The sequence below is a fragment of the Heterodontus francisci genome, chromosome 8, assembly GCF_036365525.1.
Source record: "Heterodontus francisci isolate sHetFra1 chromosome 8, sHetFra1.hap1, whole genome shotgun sequence".
Classification (NCBI taxonomy): domain Eukaryota; kingdom Metazoa; phylum Chordata; class Chondrichthyes; order Heterodontiformes; family Heterodontidae; genus Heterodontus; species Heterodontus francisci.
Window position 1 is genome coordinate 16666745 of NC_090378.1, and position 22528 is coordinate 16689272.

General features: G+C 42.8%; 1 protein-coding gene across 1 annotated transcript in view; it reads left to right on the forward strand.

The window, feature by feature from the left end:
* The window catches only part of pigk (phosphatidylinositol glycan anchor biosynthesis, class K), a 128576-nt gene that overhangs the window by 25480 nt on the left and 80568 nt on the right, over window positions 1–22528 (forward strand). The window contains exons 4-8 of the mRNA XM_068036706.1: window positions 886–1021; window positions 2143–2254; window positions 4060–4156; window positions 6359–6476; window positions 10220–10330. Coding sequence (XP_067892807.1) covers window positions 886–1021; window positions 2143–2254; window positions 4060–4156; window positions 6359–6476; window positions 10220–10330 — 574 coding nt within the window. The remainder of the gene's footprint in view (window positions 1–885; window positions 1022–2142; window positions 2255–4059; window positions 4157–6358; window positions 6477–10219; window positions 10331–22528) is intronic.

Sequence of the window (22528 nt, forward strand, 5' to 3'; positions counted from 1 at the left end):
TTTCCCCTAGCACTTTTGACCCCCTCCTCTCCCTTCCATGCTCCTCTCCATCTCTTCCCTAAAGGTTTTGATTCATCTACAGGGCTGCAGTCACTCTCACAAGTGGTCATTCTTCCAAATGTGCGCCTCGATAGCAAGTGTCAGCAGGCTGTTTTGGTGTGGAATTATCACAGCTGAGCCTGATTCTGCCTTTCTCCCCTACCATCCTGATCTTAATAATGTCCTTGCATGTTTACTTACCAGCTTCAACCACAGCTGATTATTCTGTCTAACCTGGAGACACTTAGCACACTTGTAAAACCCTTACTGTTGCCCAGATGTAAAGACACTGAAAGACACTGTTCAGGCACTGTATAAATCCAAGCCTTTCTCTGCTCCAGGTTGCAGACCTCGAGTGCTGGCATTTTGATAACATTTGAATCTTTAAAGCTGAAAGAAAGGCCAGTGAGTGCCAGATGTGACAAATATGAAGCTGTTCTCTGGAACTGCTCCTCTTCAGATTAGTATCATGGGATCTGTTACACATGGGACCTTGGTTTGCCGTCTCATCCGAATGGCAGCACCTCCGACGGTGCAGCACTTGCTGTGAAATGGGACTTGCACCCTTGTATCTCCAAGTCAATTAAGATACTTGTAACTCATGCTCTCAGATCACATCCCCTGTTGCCACTGCCAGAGACTGCATTGTACCACCCCGCCCCCAGTCCATGGCTTTTGCTGTTACGCATCTCCGAGTACAGTTTGAGGTGATAGTTGAGGAATATTGCAGAGAGGCCTGATGAACAGCAGTTAAGCATATTTGCCAGGGATGGATTCTCTTACTGTATATTGTGACTGTGAGTTACATGTTGAGCTCAGGGGCTAGCCTTTGTCTTTTTCTTCCAGCCACATTGTGCTGATGCTTGCAGACGACATGGCGTGTAACGCACGAAACCCCAAACCCGCCACTATCTTTAGTCACAAGAACATGGAGCTGAATGTTTACGGAGATAATGTTGAAGTTGACTACCGAGGCTACGAGGTCAGAATGCTCTGTTTGCTGGAGTAAAATTGCTTCTTTAGCTTCATTTCGTAATTTAAAAAATTACATTTACGGAACTCAGTGGCGGGGTGGGTTAGACACTGGCCTTTCACCTTTGGGAACTGGGTTCAAATCCAGTCACGACTGTGTGGGGTAGGTTTGGGCAATTTGCTAAATTCCTTCAAAGGTGAGCTGACTGGGACAGAGATCACCTCGTACAAAAGGTTGGTACCTGGTAACGTTAATCAGCGTCAGAGTCAATGTTCCCTCTCTGTGGGACAGTAGACACACAGCAATCTGTGATGTGCCGTGCAGGAAACAAACAGGCTGCGCGCAAGCAACGTGGCCACGCATCAGTCTTAAAGGGACAATGCAATGCAACAAGCCGGCCGCACACAGCAAACAGAAGGTAGAGGGAACGTTGGTCAATATAGTCTTCTTTGCCTGTTTCGATGGGCTAAGGGAGTTGGGAAGGTATTTTCCAGATCTTTCCCCCTGCTTGCTGCTGATTGGCCTAATTGTTTCAGCTCTCCTAGGAGATCACATGGCTTCTGAATGGGGTAGGCGGGTATATATTGTGTCCGCACTTGAGGGGCAGGCTAGATGAACTGGAGGGCCTTTGCCTGTTCTTTGTTTATATTCCAGTTCTTGATTTCCATGGGTCGCAGAGTCTGTAATTCAGCTTAATCAACAGTTTGAGTGAGACCCAGGTGTGGGTCATGGGAAAGAAACACCCTTCTCTGAGGATAGAGCAGGGGCATGTTGTTGGGGTAGAGTACAGGGAGCTTCACTCTACATCTGGCTGTGCTACATCTGATCTGGGAGTGTTTGATACCGACATCATGTGCCCAGCGCTGACCCCTGTCACCTTGATCACAAAAAGACCCTAACTTTCGATAAAAAGATTTGCATTTATTTGCCCAACATCACATTTCTCAACACATCCAACTTCGATGTATAGTGACTGTTGTTATGTGGGTAATTGCAGCAGCAACCAGATCTCTCAAACAACGACGAGACGAATCACGGGCTAACTTGTTCCTAGCAATGTTGATTGAAGGAGGGATGTTGGCCGGGACACTGGAGAATGTTGGCTTCAATTATTTCTGCTTTGTTGTCAGGTTACTGTTGAAAACTTCTTACGGGTGTTAACAGGCCGACTTCCTCTCAGCACTCCCCGGTCCAAGCGCCTACTTTCAGATGACAGGAGTAACATTCTCATCTACATGACGGGTAGGCATGGTAGTGGTTTGAGGGAGTTGCGGGTGGCGTGGGGCATTGTTCTCTCAATACTGGACTAGCAAGAAAGGAAAGTTCGTATTTATATAGCGCATTTCGCAACCTCAGGACAACCAAAAGCACTTTACAGCCAATGAGGTACTTTTGAAGTGTAGATTCTGTTGTAATGTAGGAAATGCTGCAGCCAATTTGCACACAGCAAAGTTCCACAAACGGCAATGTGATAATGACCAAATAATCTCTCTCAGGGATGCTGTTTGAGAAATAGTTATTAGTCAGGAGACCTGGGATAGCACACCTACTCTTCAAATTAGTAGCTTGGGCTGTGTGACATACACTTGAGAGGGCAGACAGGGCCTTGGTTTAATGTCTCCTCCACATGGCGGCACCTTTGACAGTGCAGCACTCCCTTAGTACTGCACTGGAGCTGTCAGCCTAAAGTTTTGTGTCCAAGTCTCAGGAGTGGGACATGTATCCACAACCTTCTACTCAAGTGAGAGTGCTGTCAACCGAGCCATGGCTGACACTATCTAGAGGTTATTGGTTCAGTCCATGAACAGAAGTGGTTTCAGTGCACCATCTTTTTGTGTCAGTTCTAAGCAGCTGCCAATTTCCTCGCTATATTCATATCTAACCTGCTAGCATTTGTGATCTGGCCTTGCTCACTTATGACATAGGAATGTTCTGTCATCGTACACAAGGTACTGTACCATGCAGCCCAAGACACACTATTTACAAACCTCTGCTCTGCACAATGTCAACAAATATGGGTGAAGCATTTCAGTGACACCAAGATATTCCACAGTTTTATTGCTCAGCCTTGCATTGCACAGCCCGAGCTAATGCTGTTTCAAATGTTCAGGAACTTCCCATTAAAATGTTTAACTCCAGAGACTTTGAGCACAAAATCTAGGCTGACAGTCCCAGTGCAGTACTGAGGGAGTGCTGTACTGTCAAAGGATGAGCCGCTAAACCGAGCCCCCGTCTTTTCTCTCGGGTGGAGGTAAAAGATCCCAAGGTACTATCTTGAAGAAGAGCAGTGGAGTCCTTCCAGGTGGCCTGGCCGATGTTTCTCCCTCCGCCAACTCCTAAAACAGATTATTTGGTCATTATCTCATTGCTGTTTGTGGGAGCTTACTGAGTGCAAATTGACTGTTGAGTTTCCTATATTACAACCTTGACTACACTTCAAAAAGTGCTTAATTGGCTGTAAAGCACTTTGGACATCCTGAAATTTTGAAAGGCACTATATAAATACAAGTCTATTTTTTTTCATGACGTGGCAATACAGGAGCACACTGGCCCACTTAACGGAATCTCCTCTGACTGCAGTTGGTGATAAAACACTCTAGGATGTCCTGGTGATATCAAAATCATGATCTAAATGCAAGTGCTTTCTTTCTCAGAACAGATTCTGAAAAAAAAGAGACACTTTTGTATAATGAGCTGAGGGGAGGAAATATGAGATAATTATCTTTAGATTGTCACAGTTTGGATGACTAAGGTCTTCTCAGCAAACTTGATCTCCTTGCAGAATACCGACACTGCTGCCTTTCCATTGTGTTTACGATGTCATCATGAACAGGGAGACTGGGATGTTAGTTTGCTGTCTCATCTGGAGGCACCTCTGATGGGAGCTGTGCTAAGTGTCAGCTTGGATTACGTGCTACGTCCTGATGTGGGCTTGCTCCCACAACCTTCTGACCTAGGAACGAGTACCGCCAACTGACCTGACTCTGTCATTGCATGCATCATGTTATCGTTACTGGATGTGTGATCTCTTTTGTTTGAAATTAAAGGGCATGGTGGCAATGGTTTCCTAAAATTCCAGGATTCTGAAGAAATTACCAATATCGAACTTGGTGATGCATTTGAGCAGATGTGGCAAAAGAGAAGGTAAAAGATTGAGTGCACTGCTAGCTTAATATGCCATCCTAAGCTAAATAGATGTATAAGGAGTGGTTCCGCAATCAGGCACTCCCAGGGGCCACGGTGCGTGCAGGTGGTGTTTCCCGTGCTCATGCAGGCTCGCAATCCCTGGTTCCTTGCTTACGTCAGTTAATTTTAATGGGTAGAAAGCCACTGGTTGTCTGCATCTAGTTTTCTCAGATGGGTGCATACGAGCACAACTCTGCTACGGGATCACCTGTGTGTTGTATACTCCTTGCATTGGGGATCCTGCCAAAAGTCTACTGTTTGAGAGGAATATTTGATCCCTCCTCTTGCTCGAATGTGTGCTGCATTAGTTGTTTAAAATGTGAAGGAGAATAGACGTTCAGTTTACTGTATTTCCGTCACTAGATTGAAACCAGATCTAAATTTTCATATGAAAGCTAAGATTAAAGTGGAGCGACCAGCTGAGCCTTCACGATGGACCAAAATTCTAGCTTTGCTTAATTCCCCAATCATGCAGTATTCAGTCGTCGACAACATCTGGACCAGGAGTTAGAGGTTGAAATAGCTGAGTAAAAGTTTTCATTGAAATCCAGGTTTACTTTCCTCTACTCACTCCTTCTGTGCTTATGCGCTACGTGTCGAGTGACTGAAAATTTGCAAAGACTTGTGAAAGGTCTCTGGTGAAATTGGAACCTCAAATTATCCACTAAATTTTTTTTTTCAAGCTGAAAATACTGATAAAATTTGGGAACTTAAAAAAACTCAGTGAAAACACAATGGCATTTCTTGCGTGATTTTGGAGCTGGTTCCCCAATGGGGCATACACGATGGGAACACTCGTAGTGAAGGCGCAGGCCTTCTTTTTCCATCTATTTATGTTAAATGACAAGCAGGGACTTTGGGCTGTAACTTCTCAACCCGTGCTTCCTGCAAGTGTCACTCCTTGCTGTGAGTGTCCGATTGGGGAATCGGCTTCTTATAAATAAGACTAAAACTTGAGGCCCAGATATGAAAGCAAAATTAACATTATTCTAGGACTAAATTAACACAGAATGTGTACACAGTGGGTTTTGTGTGTCAGCTGTGGCTCTGTTGTAGCACTCTTGTCTTGAGTCAGAAAGCCATGGGTTCAAGTCCCACTCCGGAAACCTGAGCACAAAATCTAGGGTTTTCAGCACAGTACTGAACCAAAAGATTTGCATTTATATAGCGCCTTTCATGACCTCCGGACACCCCAAAGCACTTTACAGTAAAACTAAGTGCTTTTGACATGTAGTCACAGTTGTAATGCAGGAAACACGGCAGCTAGTGTGCACACAGCAAGCTGCCACAAACAGCAAAGTTATAGTGACCAGATAATCTGTTTGTGTTGTTCACTGAGGGATTTTGTTTTTGGCCAGGGTACTGGGGAAAGCTCCCTTTCTGCTCTTCGAAATAGATCCATGAGATCTTCGATGTCTACCTGAGAGAGCAGGCGAGGCCTCTGTTTGACATTTCATACGAAAGAAGGAACCTCTGACACTGCAGCACTCTCTCAGTACTGCAGTGGACTATCAATCTAGATTTTTGTGCTCAAGTCTGGAGTGGGACTTGAACCCATGACCTTCTGACTCAGGCGAAAGATCTACCAACTGAGCCAAAACTGCCTACTGAGAGAGTGCTGCAATGTCAGAGGTAGTGTCTTTTATATGAGATGTTAAACCAGGGCCCTGTCTGTCCTCTCAGGTGGGTGGGAAAGATCCCACAGCACTGTTGCTGTTTTTGGGAGCTTGCTGTGCCTCAGTTTAGCTGCCATGTTTTCTTCATTGCAGCAGTGACTACACTTACAAAGTAAAAGCAAAATACTGCAGATGCTGGAAATCTGAAATAAAAACAGAAAATGCTGGAAATGCTCAGCAGGTCAGGTAGCATTTGTGAGATAGTAGCAGAGTTAAAGTTTCAGGTCTGTGATAAAAGGTTACAGACCTGAAATGTTAAAACTTATAAAGTACTTCATTAGCTGTAAAGCACTTTGGGACGTCTTGCGGTCGTGAATGGTGCTATATAAATACAAATTCTTTCATCACTGGGAAGCTACTGGCTGTTTTCTTTCCTGCTTCAATGGTCTAGGAGAGATGGTAGCCTGTGGAGACCTGTCTGATGTGTGGACTGGAAAAAGGCAGTGGCTTTGCTGTAAGACTGATGAGTGTTTGATTTCTCCAGGTACCACGAGTTGCTTTTCATCATTGACACTTGCCAGGGAGCCTCCATGTATGAAAAATTCTATTCTCCTAACATTCTAGCTCTGGCCAGCAGCCAGGTTGGGGAAGACTCCCTTTCAGTAAGTTCGCAGCTCTATTGAATATATGATTGATTATATGTATACATACAGGAAATGGAGAAAATATGCAGATGAGGAGAGAAAAAACAGATGTTTCTAGTCCATGCCATCATAGAATTTTATAGCACAGGAATAGGCCAGTCGGCCCATCACGCCTGTGCTTGTTCTTTGAAACCGAAGTCATATTTAGTCTCTCAACCCCTGCATTTTGTCCGCAGCCCTTTAAGTTCATCACCCTCAATTGCCTGTCCCACTCCTTTCTAAAATTATTTATGGAATTCAGCTTCCACCACCTTTTCAGGCAGAGCATTCCAGCTCATGCCAACGCTTTTGAGTGAAAACAATTCTCCTCATCTCCCCTCTAGATTTTTTGTCTATGATTTTAAATCTATGACCTCTGAATATTGACCCATTCGCCAGAGGGAATAGTTTTCTCAGTTTACTGTATCAAAAAACCTCTCATGTCGAAAATTCTCCGTTCCAAGGAGAGCAGTTCCAATTTTTCCAACCTCTGCTCATAACGGAAGCCTTTCATCCCCGCTAACAACCTGGTAAAATTCTGCTGTATTCTTTCTAAGGCCTTTGCATCCTTCCTGAAACATGGTACCCAGAATTGGCCACAATTCTTCAGCTGAGGCCAAACCAGTGACTTATAAAGTTTTATCATGATTTCTTTGCTTTTATATTGTATTCCTCTCTTTAATAATCCAAGTAACCCATCTGCCTTTTTAACCACCTTATCAATTTGCCCTGCCATCTTCGAGGATTTCTGTATATAGAAGGGGAGGCGGTGGCTTAATGGTAATGTCATTGGATTAGTAATCCTGAAGCCCAGGCTAAAACCCTGGGGACATGAGTTGGAATCACACCACGGCAGATGGTGACATTTGATTTCAATTAACCTAGAATTTAAAAAAAGCTCGTCAAATGGTGACCATGAAACTATTGTCGATTGTTGTAAAAACCCATCTGGTTCACTAAATCTGCTGACCTTACCTGGTCTGACCTACATGTGACTCCAGACCCACAGCAATGTGGTTGACTCTAAATGCCCTCTGAAATGGCCGAGCAAGCCACTCCGTTTCTCAAGGGAAAATAGGGATGGGCAATAAATGCTGGCCTAGCCAGCGACGCCCACATCCCTTGAACTAATTTAAAATAAACACCAAGGTGTCTCTGTTCATTCACATTTTTCAATATCGTGCCATTTACAGTGTACAGTCTTTCCATATTTATCCACCCAAAGCGCATCTCTGAATTGAACTCCATTTATCATGCTTCTGCCATTTCGCCATCCTGAAGTCTACAAATATCCTCATCACCAGCTACTGCCAAGTTTCATATCATCTGCAAACTTTATAACGTTCCCTACACCTAACCTGGGACTTTCATAAAAAATGAAAAGAGTGATGGACTCAAAACTGATCCTTGTGGTATCAGCTGAGACTCAGTGGGTAGCACTCTTCCCTCAAGGTTGTGGATTCCGGTTCCACTTCAGAGCACAAAATCTAAGCTGACGCTCCAGTGTAGTACTGAGGGAGTGCTGCACTGTCTGAGGATGTTTTTCAGATGAGATGTTAAACTGAAGTCCTGTCTTCCCTATCAAGGATGTAAAAGATTCCATGACATACCATAAGAAATAGAAATAAGAAATATGACAGAATTTGATGAAGAGCAGGGTGTCTTGGGCAATATTTATACCTCAAACAGCATCACTAAAAACTGCTTGTTAAAAACTGACTGGTCATTATCTCATTGTGTGTGGGTGCTTAGTGTATGCAATTTGGCTACCATGTTTCCTACATCACACTTTAAAGTACTTCATTGGCTGTGTGGCACTTTGGGACGTCTTGAGATATTGACGGGTGCCATATAAATGCAAATAGAGTTGGAAAGTGAAACATAAACTTCTAGTTCCCGGTTCTGATGAAGCGTCAACACCCAAAATGTTAACCTGTCTTTTCTCGTTTTTCCAATGCAGTCAGCCTTGGGTTAGTGTTAAGGTTGTTGCTACTGAGTCAAGAAGAACGTGGGTTCCAGCCCCACTCCAGAGACCTGAGCACATAAGCTCATCGAATGCTTGTGCTTTAGAAGTGGAAAGAGATGGATGCTGATCATTATGTGAAGTGAATTGTTTGGGGTAGAGGTGGGGATTTTCAGGAGACTTTATGAAGGCAGAATAGTTTTTGAAGGGAATTCCAAAGTGGTGTAGTGGCTGAAATATTTAATAGCTGCATATAATGACAGCAGGAATCCCGGCCAGAATGATTGGGTAATTGTCCCATCAATCGTGCCTGGAGCCCACCCTGCTGTAAGTAACTGTGATTGATTGGTATTATGTAATGATCCTCCATTTTGCTAGAGAAATAATCTTGCTGTACTCGGGAGGCTCTGCGATAGTTTCAGTCATGCCTTTGCTTTAGAGACTCTACTGTGTAACTAGACTATTTGCTGTAGTTTGAGTAAATTAAAACCACACAAGTCCTGCCCTGCCTTCAACTCGCTGCTTGGCACAGTGATGTCATTATCCCTGCTGGTATTTAACATCTGAAGGTGGAGCAGGGAGCAAATCAAGGATAAGAAAGAGAGAAGGAAATTGATTATGGGTCAGTGTGTAAGATTTCCTAGATGGTGCGGTGAACCAATGAAGGATTTGTGGACTAGGCTGCAGGGAGCCAGGGAACTTGGCAATGATGGGGTATGGTGAGGGGATCTGTTTGCTGGTTGAAGAGGTGAACTAAAGTTTTCGAAGAGTGGGAGTGGAAGGGCAGGAGAGGGGAAAGTTTGAAAAAGTGATCTTCGAGTGGATGAATACACAAAGTAGGTGGTGGTGGAAATGAGCTAGGGGTGTGATGGTTACGGGCCAGACATTTGACAGAACATAACAGCCTATGTTTGCACACCATCTCATTCAGGCTGGTTGATGGAGTCGAAGCCAGGGACATACAAGTGCTGTCTTCACTTTTGAGCTGTAGGAAATTTAACTTATCCTGCACAAACAACTTGCATTAATATAGTGCCCTTGATGTTGTAAAATATCCCAAGACTGAAGCGTTACCAGACAAAATTTGACACCAGGCCACATAAGGAGTTATTAGGACAGGTGACCAGAAGCTTGGTCAAAGAGGTAGGCTTTAAGGACCGACTTAAAAAGGTAAAGTTGGTGGTTTAGGGAGGGAATTCGACAGCTTAGGGCCTTGGCTGCTGAAGGCGCGACCACCAGTGATAGAGCAATGGAAATTGGGGATGTGCAGGAAGCCAGAGTTGGAGGAGCACAGAGATTATGGAGGGTTGTAACGCTGGAGGAGATGCTGGCCTCACTTTTAAGCTACAGGAAATTTCGGCTCATCCAGAACATTATATATCAGACATGTAGACGGGCACTATGCTGTGACACAGAGAAGCACTGAATGCTGTAACAAGGAGGTGTATAGCCCAGGCAGGTCACCATACCTCCTGCCCGCAGAAAGATTACAGAGATGATAAAGGCATAAGACGTTGTAAAGGCGGGAGGAGAATCCTGGTATAATTAATATCGTTATCACTGTTAGGAGAGACTGGTTACTTCACCAGGACTGTAATGAAGTATTAGTGAACTATTTAAGGTGAGACTAATTATTTTTTGTCGAAGGGTGACACAGCCTCTAAATAGATTAGCTATCTCACAGGCTTTCATATTGACAGAAATTTCACTTTTTTTTTTCTCCACAGACCACTAACCATTTTATCTGCCTTTCTATTAGCACCAGCCAGATCTCGCCATTGGGGTCCATCTGATGGACAGATACACTTATTATCTCCTTGAGTTTTTAGAAGATATTCACCCAGCCAGCCAGAATAACATGAACGACTTGGTAAGTAGCCTTGATGAAGGGAGATTCTAATGGATTATTTCTATGAAGATGCCAGTTATGGCTCAGTCGGTTACACTCTTGCCTCTGAGTCAGAAGTTCACGAGGCCCAATTCCACTTCAGAAACTTGACTACATAATCCGGGCTGACACTCCAGTGCAGTACTGAGGGAGTGCTGCACTGTCAGAGGTGCCGTCTTTTGACTTAAATTGAATTAAACCAAAGCCTCACCTGCCCTCTCAGTTGGATGTAAAAATCCCACAGCATTGTTTGAAGAAGAACAGGGGAGTTCTCCCTGGTATCCTGCAAACCCCGTCACAAAAACAAATAATCTGGTCACTTCTCTCACTGTTAATTGTGGGAGCTTGCTATGCGCATTTTGGCTACAGCATTTCCTCCATTACAACAGTGATTACATTTCAAAAGTACTTGATTGGCTGTAAAGTGAATTGGGACATTTTGAGGAGCTATATTATCACAAACCTTTCTTTCCACGAGTGTATGCTTGGGCTCAGCTGTGTTAAGCATATGATCCCAAAGCTGGACCCGGGATTTTCCACTTACGGACGTTGCTGGAGGTGGTGGTGCGGGGGTGAGGGTGGGGTTGCTAATTGGTGGGAAAGGAGGCAGAGGACTCCAACCTCATTGATCCATGGTCCGACTTGAAGAATAACAAAGTAGCGAGAGGCTGCAGCCGCCCATAAAATGGTGCAGTTAGTTACTGTTGCCTTCAGGAGAGGAGAGAAGCAAAAGTAGGGTAGTGGCCAATTCTGCTGAAGAATATTACTGTTTGGATAGCTGTTTCAAAGATCGGGCATGGACGTGATGGACAGAATGGCCGCCTTCTGTGCTGCATCATTCTATGATAGTCTGGCGGTGCAAAAGATAGAATCATAGAGCAACACTCCTTCCTCACAGTCCTGTAGATTCTTCCTTTTCAAGTACATGTCCAAGTTTGTTTGAAACAACGTTGTAGAAATTCTTTATTCTTGATGAATGCACAGATAGGGTAATATAACAACTAGGACCTAGTTCCTCTGCAATTTTAGATGCGACAGCATGGTTTAGTTCATAGCCCACTCTTGTGAGTGAGGTGAAGGTTGTGGGGTTGAGTCCCATTCCAGGACTGGAATACATAATCTAAGACAGCTCTGCCATATTGGGGATGTGGGTGGGGTGGGGGAGGTGTCGGGGTAGTGTCAGTCCTCCAGTGGCCACTGTCTGGATGTTCAGGTAGGTATTAAATTTCCTGTGCCAGTATTTGAAGAATGTAGGAATTGCTAGATGCAAGAAGACTAAGGCAGTTTGCCTTCTAACCTCCTGGTAGTCGCCTGATACAACGATAATGAAGCTGTGACTAATCATAGCAATCAACTTCTATCCATTGGACTGTAACAGAGCCAGATATGAGGCGAGGAAAACCCCAGTGATGGAGAGCTGTGGGAATCATAGATCCAACGCTACCACTTCCTCTCATGCTTGCTGCACTTACCACATGTTGTGTCTTGATTTACTGTCGTACTGCAGTCCGAAATAGAGCTCTCCTGATCAACATAGGAAGAGGAGGAGACCATTTAACTCCTTCAGCCTGCTCTGCCATTCAGTGACATCATGGCTGATGTGCGACCTAACTCCATATACTCGCCTTTGCCCCATATCCCTTAATACCTTTGATTAACAAAAATCTATCAACCTCAGATTTAAAGTTAACAATTGACCAAGCAGAAATTGACTTTTGCAGAAGAGAGTTTCAAACTGCTACCTCCCCCCACTATCTGCGTAGAAGTGTTTGCTAATTTCACTCCTGAAAGACCTGGCTCTAATTTTTAGACTATGTCCCTAGTCCTAGACTCTCCAACCTTTGGAAATAGTTTCTCTCTATCTACCCTGCCCGTTCCCCTGAATATTTTTTAAACCTCCATCAAGTTACCCCTTAACTTTCTAAATTCCGAGTACAATCCTAGTTTGTGTAATCTCTCTTTGTAATTTAATCCTTGGAGTCCAGGTATCATTCTAGCAAATCCCTGCTAGGCTAATGTATCCTACCTAAGGTGTGGTGCCCGGAACTGCACGGTGCTTTAGATGAAATCTAACTCGGACTTTATACAGCTGAAGCATGACTTCTATGCCCTTGTGTTCTAGTCCTCTAGATATAAAGGCTAGCATTTGGCATGAACTCGATGGGCCGAATGGCCTCCTTCTGTGCCATAAATGACTCTATGACTCTATTCCATTAGCCTTTTTGATTATTTTCTGCACCTGTCTAGGACATTTTAATGATCTGTCTACCTGGTCCCCAAAGACTGTTGGGACCTCCATTGTTTGTAGCTTTTCACCATTTAGAAGATACCCTGCTCTGTCCTTTTTAGGTCCAAAGTGGATGACTTCACATTTACCTACATTGAAATCCATTTGCCACAGTTTTGTTCATTTGCTTAATCTATCAATATTTCTTTGTAATTTTATGGTTCCATCTACACTGCCTCAAACAGTACCAGCAAAAACAGATGGGCTGGTTATTCATCTCATTGTTGGATTATTGCTATGTGCAAAATGGCTGTCAACACATTAATAATCACTGTTCTCAAAATATTTCCCTTACACTGAATTAATTGGAGATGTTTCTGCAATTTGATAAGGTGCACAAAGGCAAGATTTTATCCTTTTGTGTGTTTGAAATGTACCATAGTTGACGTATGATTTATCAGCCACTTTGTCAAATGGTGCAGAGGCCTGGTTCGTTTCAACTTCATATACATACTGCATTAAAGCCATCTGATTCACTGAACTCCAAAATCATCCATTTTTCTGCTACAGAATATTATTTCCTTCATTACAACAGTGACTACACTTGAAACGTACTCCAGTGGTTGTAAAGCATTTTGTACAGTCCTGAGGTGGGCAGCAACAACAACTTGGATAGATAAAGCATTTTTTAACGTAGTGAAAAGTCCTAAGGTGCCTCACAGGAGCGTTATCAAACAAAGTTTGGCACCAAGCTACATTAGGACAGATGACCAAAAGCTTGGTCAAAGAGTTAGGTTTTAAGGAGGGTCTTAAAGGAGGAGTGAGCGAGACAGAGAGGTTTAGGGAGGGAATTCCAGAGCTCAGGGCATAGGCATTTGAAAGCCTATGGGATGATGAAAATCAAGGATGTGCAAGAGGCCAGAATTGGAGGAGAGCAGAGATCTGAGGGTTATAGAGCTGGATGAGGTTGCAGATATAGGGAGAGGTGAGGCCATGGAGGGATTTGGGGGAAAAAAAGATGAAAATCTTAAACCCAAGCCTTTGTTGGACTGGGAGCCAATGTAGGTCAGCGACACAGGTGATGGATGAGTGGGATTTAGTGCAAGTTAATATACAGGCAACAGAGTTCTGGATGGGCCTCAGTTTATGTAGGGTGGAAGAGGAGAGGCCAGCCAGGAAAGTATTGGAATAGTAAAGTGTAGAGGTAACTCTGGTATGGATGAGGGTTTCTGCAGCAGATGTGCTGAGGTACAGGCAGAGTCAGGTGATATGTAGGGAGAAGTAGGTAGTCTCGCAAATGGAGAGTGGATATGTGGTCGGAAGCTCAACTTGGGGTCAAATACAACACCAGTGTTTCAAACAGTAAAGTTCAGCATTTGACAGTTGCGAGGGAGGGGGCTGGATTCAGTGTCTAGGGAATGGAGTTTATGGTGGGGATTTAATTGGAGGAAATTTCTGCTCATCCTTTACGGGATGTTGGACGAGCATCCTGACAAATTAGAGACAGTGGAAGGGTTGTGAAAGGTGAAAAGCCTTTTTATTGAAGCAATTTCCCCATTTCAGGCAACCATCTCATCCTCACGTAATTCAGTTAGTCCGTGTATTTATACAAGATTTTGAAAGCTGATAAATGTAAAACCTGAAATATTAATGCCTTTCAGTGGGATTTTACTGACAAGGTTTGAGTCTGTAAAACTCTTGGTCGGTATTCACAATAATAGGTGAATTAAAAACTTGAATGAAACGACAATATAGACTTTGGATTAAAGTTAATAACTGAACTCTGGTTTAATTAGCTGGTTTCAATCCCTGTAGACACAGCGATGGATTTTATTAATTTTGTGCTCAAGGTGAGAAATGTTAGTGCTGGGGAAAGGCGCACTTTTCATTTTGGACAACCAGTGTTGGCATCAGATACTCCCAGGCCAGATGTGGCGTGGGTTAGGTGCAGATTAAAAATACCTACACTCTGTTGCAAGAATGTTTCTCAGCCTCAAACTCCAGAATACCCCCTATAGCAGCTGTGTGACATTTTTGCATTCTGCACCAGCCATCCCTTTGCTTCTCTGAGTGAGAGTGCCAATTTCCTGTTGAGTTGGAGCAGATTTATACAGCGGAATAAAAGCAAAATACTGCAGATGCTGGAAATCTGGAATAAAAACAAAAAGTGATTGACCGATGAAAGGTCACTGACCTGAAACATTAACTTTGCTTCTCTCTCCACAGATGTTGCCAGACCTGCGGAGTATTTTCCAGCACTTTTTGTTTTTATTTATACAGTAGGAGTTGGGTGGAGAATGCCCCTTTTTAGTGTGATGGAGGAGCTGTAATGGGAAATTAAATGAAAGAATACATATTTATATAGCACCTTTCATGACCTCAAGTTTGTCCCAAAGTGCTGTACAGCCAGTGAAGTACTTTTTGTGAGGTGTAGTCACTGTTGTAATGTAGGGAAACACAGCAGTCATGTTGAATACAGCAAGATCCCTAAAACTGCAATTTTGGTGATGACCAGATAACTTACTTTTAGTGGTTATTGGTAGAGGGATAAATAATTGGCCATGACACTGGGAAGAACTCTGCTTTTCTTCGAAATAGTGGCATGAGATCTTTTACACCCACCTGAGTGGGCAAATGGGGTCTCAGTTTAACATTATTCGAAAGACAGCGTTTCTTACAGTGCAGCAGCCCTTCAGTACTGCACTGAAGTGACAGCCTACATTTTGTGCTCAAATATCAAGAATGGGGCTTGAATCTACAACCTTTTGACTCTGAGACGAGAGTGCTACCAACTGAGCCACGTCTGACAGATTAACCAATATATCATTTTATAAACCTAGAATTGCGCATTATTCCAGGAATCTGCTGGTGCATTCATGCAGTAGCATATCTTGTACTACTTCACTGCTTTCGTTCTGAGTGTTGCTTGGTGACAAGTTGCCCACATGCAACCCTCCATCAGTAATCTGTATTATCTTGACGATAGTTCCTGCAGATCCAAAGGAAAAGAAACCGTTCTCTCAGCAGGCAGCTCCAGAGGTCATTTTGAATGTACTAGCTTCCAAAAAGTGTGTTATTTTTAAGTGACAGAACACTGCACATAGCAAAAGCCCATAAAGGAAGATTAAAATCTATTGCTGGAAGATTTTAAACATGACCTCTGAAGCATCATCTGGTGCACTGAGAAATTTGCTTCACACGAGGAGCGCTGAGCAGATGCGAGTTGTTTTGGAGACCACTTGTGCTTGAATGTCAGTACTTTGTTTCCGATTCTGAGAAACTATATGAGAAATCTGTCTGGCTCACTCGAGTAGCAGACTGAGTCTGGTCCCAGGATAGGAGAGATTGATCTGGTGAAGAAAATGCTCACTGGCGTCAGTTTCTCTGGTATCTGAATCAAAACTGTGCCTACATATTAAAGCAGCCCAGATTTGCCAGATGAACGAAGCTAATTAGCGAAGACTTGCAGTCCCAGGAGAAGTTGTTGGGGGAATTTTGTCAGTTTGAGGTTTTTATGAGCTACCCTGACACTGAAAATCAGCAGGTCCAGGAGCGATTTCTGCATTTTGTTAATTAAGGCCCTTAGCACCACTTGAATAATTTCACAGCTCCCTTAAGGAAGCTGGTTCCATCATCGTGGTTTACAAAATGAAACAACTTGCAAATGTTGAATGTATGAAATAAAGACAAAATTCTGGATATACAATAAAAAAAAGACTTGTGTTTATATACAAGCCTTTCCCGACCTCAGGATGTCCCAAATCACTTCACAGTCAATGAAGTACTTTAAAGTGTAGTCACTTTAATGGAAACGGACAGCCATTTATGCTCAGTAGGCTCACGCAAAACAGCAATGTAATTCTGCCCAGATAATCTGTTTCTTTGTTGATTGAGGGATAAATATTGGCCAGGAATCCGGGATAACTCTCCTGTTCTTTGAAATAGTGCTAAGGGATCTTTTACACCCATCTGTGAGGGAGGTCGAGGCCTTGGCTCAGTATTTCATCCAGAGATGGCAGTCCGACAGTGCAGCACTCCCTCAGTACTGCGCTGGAGCGTCAAACTAGATTCAATGCTCAAGTCTCTGGATTGGGCCTTGAAGCCACAACCTTCTGATTCTGAGGCAAGTTCCACTGAGCCATGGCTGACATCTGGTGGAGAAGAACAACAGCATAGACTTGATGGGCCAAGTGGCCTGTTTTTATGAGTGAAGAATTTTGCTTTCAAACCTTCCATTTTAAATCTATTTGTTGCTGTGTTGCTGACCAGCAGATACCATCTGCCACTGTTCACCTCATAGCCCTTCTTAATCTTGAAGGTCTCTGTCAGATCACACCTTTACCTTCCCAACACCATAGAACCAGCAAACACTGCAGTACAGCATTAGGAGAACAGTTTTGCATGTGTGTACATCGGAAGACAAGTAGCTCATTTAGCTCCTTGAACCTATTCCGCCATTCAATTTAGAAGGTGGCTGATTTTCTCTCAACTTTATCTGCTTGTCTAGGTTCTGTAACCGTTAATACTCTTACCTAACAAAAATATGTCAATCACAGTTTTGACATTTTTAGTTGACTCCTGGTCTCAACAGCTTTTTGGGGGAGTGAAAGTTCCAGATTTCTAATACCCTTTGTGTGAAGAAGTGCTTCTTGACATCACCCCTGAACAGCCAAGCTCTTAATTTTAAGGTTATGGCCTTGTTCTGGACTCTCCCACCAGAGAAAATAATTTTTTTCTCTCTCTATCCTATCAAATCCTTTAACCAATTTAAACACCTCAATGTAGACACTGGTGGATGTCCTGGTCAACATTCCTCCCTCAATTAATGTAGCCAAAAACAAATTAACTGCTTATTTATTTTACTGTTTATTAAACTTTGCTGTTTGTAAATCGGGTCCCTCTTTTATCTGCACAGTAGTGACTGTACTTCAGAAAGTCCGTCATTGTCTGTAAGATGTTTTGGGATCTCCAAAGGCTATGAAAGTAAAAGCAAGTGCTTTATTTTACTGCTTTGCTTTTCCAATTGTGACATTACAGTGCTGCTGTACAGCTGGTTACGTGGAATGGAACATCTCTTTATCTCCAGTGTCAATCAGCAAAATCCTCAACTTTTGCCTTTGTTTTCAAACTAGTTCTTGATGCAGAAGGAAATGCAAGGTATTGGCCAGGGAGGCAGTTCAGGTCTGACAGAGGGCAGTGGTGATAGTTTGAATATTTGATGCTGGTACAATTCAGCTCCCAAATGCCAAGTTTACAGCGACCTGAAATGTCGAGAGTTGTTCAAGTGGCAGGTAGATGCTAATGGGCATTGTGTTTGTATAGAAGGATGAGCTGGATGAGTTGAATGGTCTCCCCCACCTGTAATTATCTGTGGGACTATCTAGTGTACTTGTTACTTTTCTTCCCTTCTCCTTCCTTGAAGAGTTTGCAACTGGGGTTGGAGGTACCCTCCCTTTGCTCACCCTGGTGGCCATTCTTCATGTATGACTTTAGCTGGCAAGTGTTGGTTGACCTCGTAGGGAGCTATAAAGGTCTAACTTGTGATTTTTTTTGTGTTCGTTCATGGGATTTGGGTGTTGCTGGCAAGGCCAACATTTATTGCCATTCCTCATTGCCTTTGAGGTGGGTGAGCTGCCTTCTTGAACCACTGCAGTCCATGTGGTGAAAAATATATCCACAGTACCATCAATTTTGACACAGCGATGATGATTGTGGAATAGCAATATATTTCCAAATCAGGGTGGTGTGTGACTTGGAAGGGAACTTGCATTTGGTGGTGGTCCCATGCGTCTGCTGCCCTTGTCCCTCAAAATGGTCCCAAAATGGGAAGGTGCTTTTGAAGATATCTGGAGTTGCTGAAATGCTTCTTATAGTTGGTATACAGTGTAGCTATGGTGCGCCAGTGGTGGAAGATGAGTCCTTAATACGCACGTGCACCATCACATTCTTCTAAAGGGAAGACGAAAGTCATAATATTTACTGTCTATCTTGGATAAAAAGGAATGTGTAAGCAGTTTGGACGGAAAGCTTTGAATCATCCTTTTGAATTGAAGTGAGTTCCTTTGAAATTGACCTTTTTAAAACAGGCTTTGTTTTGATATTTTATTGAATCAAATATCAAAGCAGTGGCTTCTCTTTAGAAGATTGGTGGGATGTTGATGCTTTATTGATCAGTAAATTCTATATATGTAGCCTATTGGATTTTTAAAAGCTATTGTAAGTGCAGTATTTAAATTACTCTCCAGAAATGCCTCAAAAAACATTCATGCAAAATGAATTATATTGAGGTTCGGTGCATTATGTAGGCAGCTGTGGCATCCATTTTGCAGGTTACCTGGTGAATAATCTGTTCCTTGTGATGTTGCTTTAGGAAGGAATATTGATCCAGATTTTAGAACTCTCTGCCCTTTAAATAGTGCCCCGGACTTCTTCACATTCTGAGCCGTTGAAAGAGCCAGACCATGCCTTGGTTTAATCTCTCCTCTGAAAAGCAAGATCTCTGAAAATGCAGCTCCGAGGTATGAACTTGGAGTGGGATTTGAAGCCAGACCTTCTGACTTGGTGGATAGACAGCTAACTATTGAGCCAAGCTGACGTATCTAGTATACACCTATGATATTTATATATACATTGGCCTGAAGCAACTGCGTTAGTATGATGTCATCCTGATTTTTGGCTCAGGAAATCAAGGAAATTTGGGCATAAGTGACTTGCGTCCGTTTTTACACTACGCCTGAATTTCTTCAAGCTTTTATGCTCATTCCACAAAACCCCTGCCAAATCCCTCCGCTGCTCATTAACACACTTTCTTTCCATGCAAAAGTGCCACTCATGCAAATTTCCTGATTTTCTGCCAGTTTTGAAGGGTATAAATTTGCACATAAAACTTCAAGTGCGGAAGGACCCCCAAATAATTTTTCAACTATTTTTATGGCAATTATTTTCCCCTTTCCTCACTGAGCCCTACCTTGTATTGTCTGTATCTTGTGAAAACATCTTTATGGCATCAGATTTGTTTGTATTACCATTGTAAAAGTTTTTCAGATTTTATTTTCTTAAATATGCTGTATCTAATGAGCATGAATGAAGGATTCAACCTTGCATAAAGAATAGTTTAAAGAAGAAATATGGCTTAAGTTCAACACTTTCCTCAGGGCTCAATTGTTTACACCAGGGGTCCCCAAAGTATGGCCCACGGGTCAAATGCGGCCCAATTAACTTTTCTGACCAGCCCCCTGACAAATGCTTAAATAAAAATGACCGCACAGATCAATTTAATAAGCATTAAGGTACAGCCTATGGAAATGGGTATAAATCTGACCATGCACAGCAGAAAAAACGCAAGCCCATGACGCATTGATGTCTCTGTACTCTCATTGGTTCAATTGTAAAGTGCACATTTATTGAGGCCAGCCAATCAAAGGCAAGTAGCGAATAGGCCTATTAAACAGAATGCATTGCTACGGTTCCCACTCTACATCAGACTTCAATATTTTTGTTGTCGTCCTTTTCAAGTACCATATCATTAAGCCATCATGTCAAAGAAACAAAAGATAGATGCAGAATGTTGCAAATTTAGTGAAAAGTGGTCAGATGAATATTGTTGTGTCCCTCATAGATAAAACTATTTGCTTGATATGCCAAGAAACCATTGCAGTTTACAAGAAATATAACATTAGAAGGCATTACGAGACAAAACACTAGGACAGGTTCTCTGAATATATGGGTGAACGCAGGAAGGAAAAATTTGAGCAGTTGAAAAAGTCCCTCGCAGGCCAGTAAAACCTCTTCAAAAGGAAATTTGAGGAAAACGCTGCTTCTGTTAGAGCCAGCTACGGAGTGTCTCAGCTAATAGCAGTGGGCGGCAAATCTTTTACAGAGGGAGAATTTATCAAGCAGTGCATGCTACCAGTAGTCGAGGAAATATGCCCAGAAAAGCGAGACCTCTTCGAAGTGGGAGTCTGTCAGCTAGCACAGTTACTAGAAGGATAGAGGACTTGGGTGACAACCTGTTGACACAATTACAAGGCTATGCCCAAAATTTTGATTTTTAAAAATTGTTTTGAACACGAGTAATGCCATTATTGACACAGCTCAGTTGCCTGTATTCATTCACGGTATTGACAAAATGTTCAACATTACCGAGGATCTGGCAGGGCTGCATGGTATGAAAGAGACTACTACAGGGGCAGACATTTTTACGAACGTCTGCAAAACACACAAGCGTCTGGATTTAAAGTGGGAAAATCTGAAGTGTGTTACCTCTGATGGGGCAAGGAACATGATAGGGAAAAATGCCGGGTTGATGGGTAGAATTAACCGCCACATAGAATCAATGGGCATAGCAAAGCCATTCGGATTACACTGCATTATCCATCAACTGTCGCTTTGTGGAAAGGCACTAGACTTTGATAAGGTTATGAAAGTTGTAGTGTCAACAGTAAATTTCATTCATTCTTGCGCACTCAATCACAGACAGTTCCAAAATTATTTGGAAGAAATTGATGCACTGTACAGCGACGTGCTCCACCACAGTGACATCCGGTGGCTCAGTCGCGGCAGTGTGCTCAAGATTTTTGGAGCAGCGCACCGAAATCGACACATTCATGACTGAAAAAGGCAGGCCTGTGAAAGAATGTTTTGATAGCCAGTGGCTATGGAAGCTTGCTTTTCTAACCGATCTGACTCCACACATAAACGATCTCAACATTCAATTGCAGGGCAAAGGGAAGCTAATCTGTGATTTACATTGCGATGTGAAAGGGTTTGAGATGAAGCTGCAGCTGTTTAGTAAGCAGTTGGCTGAGGGCAAACGTGATCATTTTCCAGCTTGTGCAACTCTCAAACAGAGCCAAACTCTGGGAATGGAATTTCCAAGGGATATGGCAGTGCAAAAGGTTGCATTGCTGCAAGAGCAGTTTTCCGAGACATTCTAAGATTTCCACCGACATGATGCTGACATACGGATTTTTGAAAATCCATTTGCTGTCTGTGTTGATTCAGCACCAGAATCTCTACAGATGGAACTCATTGATCTCCAGACAAACAATGCTTTGCAGGACAAGTACAATGAAGGTGATTTGATTGCATTCTACAAGCACCTCCCAAGTGACAATTTTTCATGTGTAAAAATATTTGCGGGGTGCTTCATAACTATGTTTGGCAGCATGTACATTTGTGAACAGACATTTTCACGGGTGAGGATTGCCAAATCAAGATTCAGATCAAGACTGTCTGACTATCATCTGCACGCTGGAGTGTGCATTGCTGTCTCCAATATGACCCCAGACATTGGCCGCTTAGTCAGTGAGAAGCAAGCGCATAAATCACACTGAGGGTTTCAGAGAACGATTCCTCCATCAGACCCGGGAGGGTGAGTACATGTTTGTTAATGGCCCTTTGGTAAAAAAGTTTGAGGCCCTCTGCTTTACACTAATTTCCACTGGTTTTGCACTGGTTTTAAAGTTCTGGTGTAAATAAGATTCTCCAGGAGAGCAGCTAATTAGCTTTTTATCTCAAGGGAATGGGAATTCAGAAGTGTAGAAGTGATGTTTCAGTTGCATAGAGCCTTGTCCAGACCCATTTTGGATTACTGTGTTCAGCTCAGGAAGGATACATTGACTTTCGAAGTGGATACAGCACAGTTTCACCAGACATACCATTGAGCTTCAATTAAATCACTCCTCAATTTCTAAGTGTTTAAAATCATGAAAAGAATTCAATATGATAGATATAAGGGAACTATTTCCTCAGGTGGGGAAACCTAGAAGAGGTGGGTATAATCTTAAATTTGGAGCCAGGCTATCTATGAACGAAGTTGGATTGGATTTTTTTTCACTGAGGGTAGTGGAAACCTCAAAAGGACTTGGATGTCGAGTTAATTGAATTTTTCAAGACTGATAGCGATAGAATTTTGTTAGGAAAGTATATCTGGAGATATGGAGTAGAGGTAG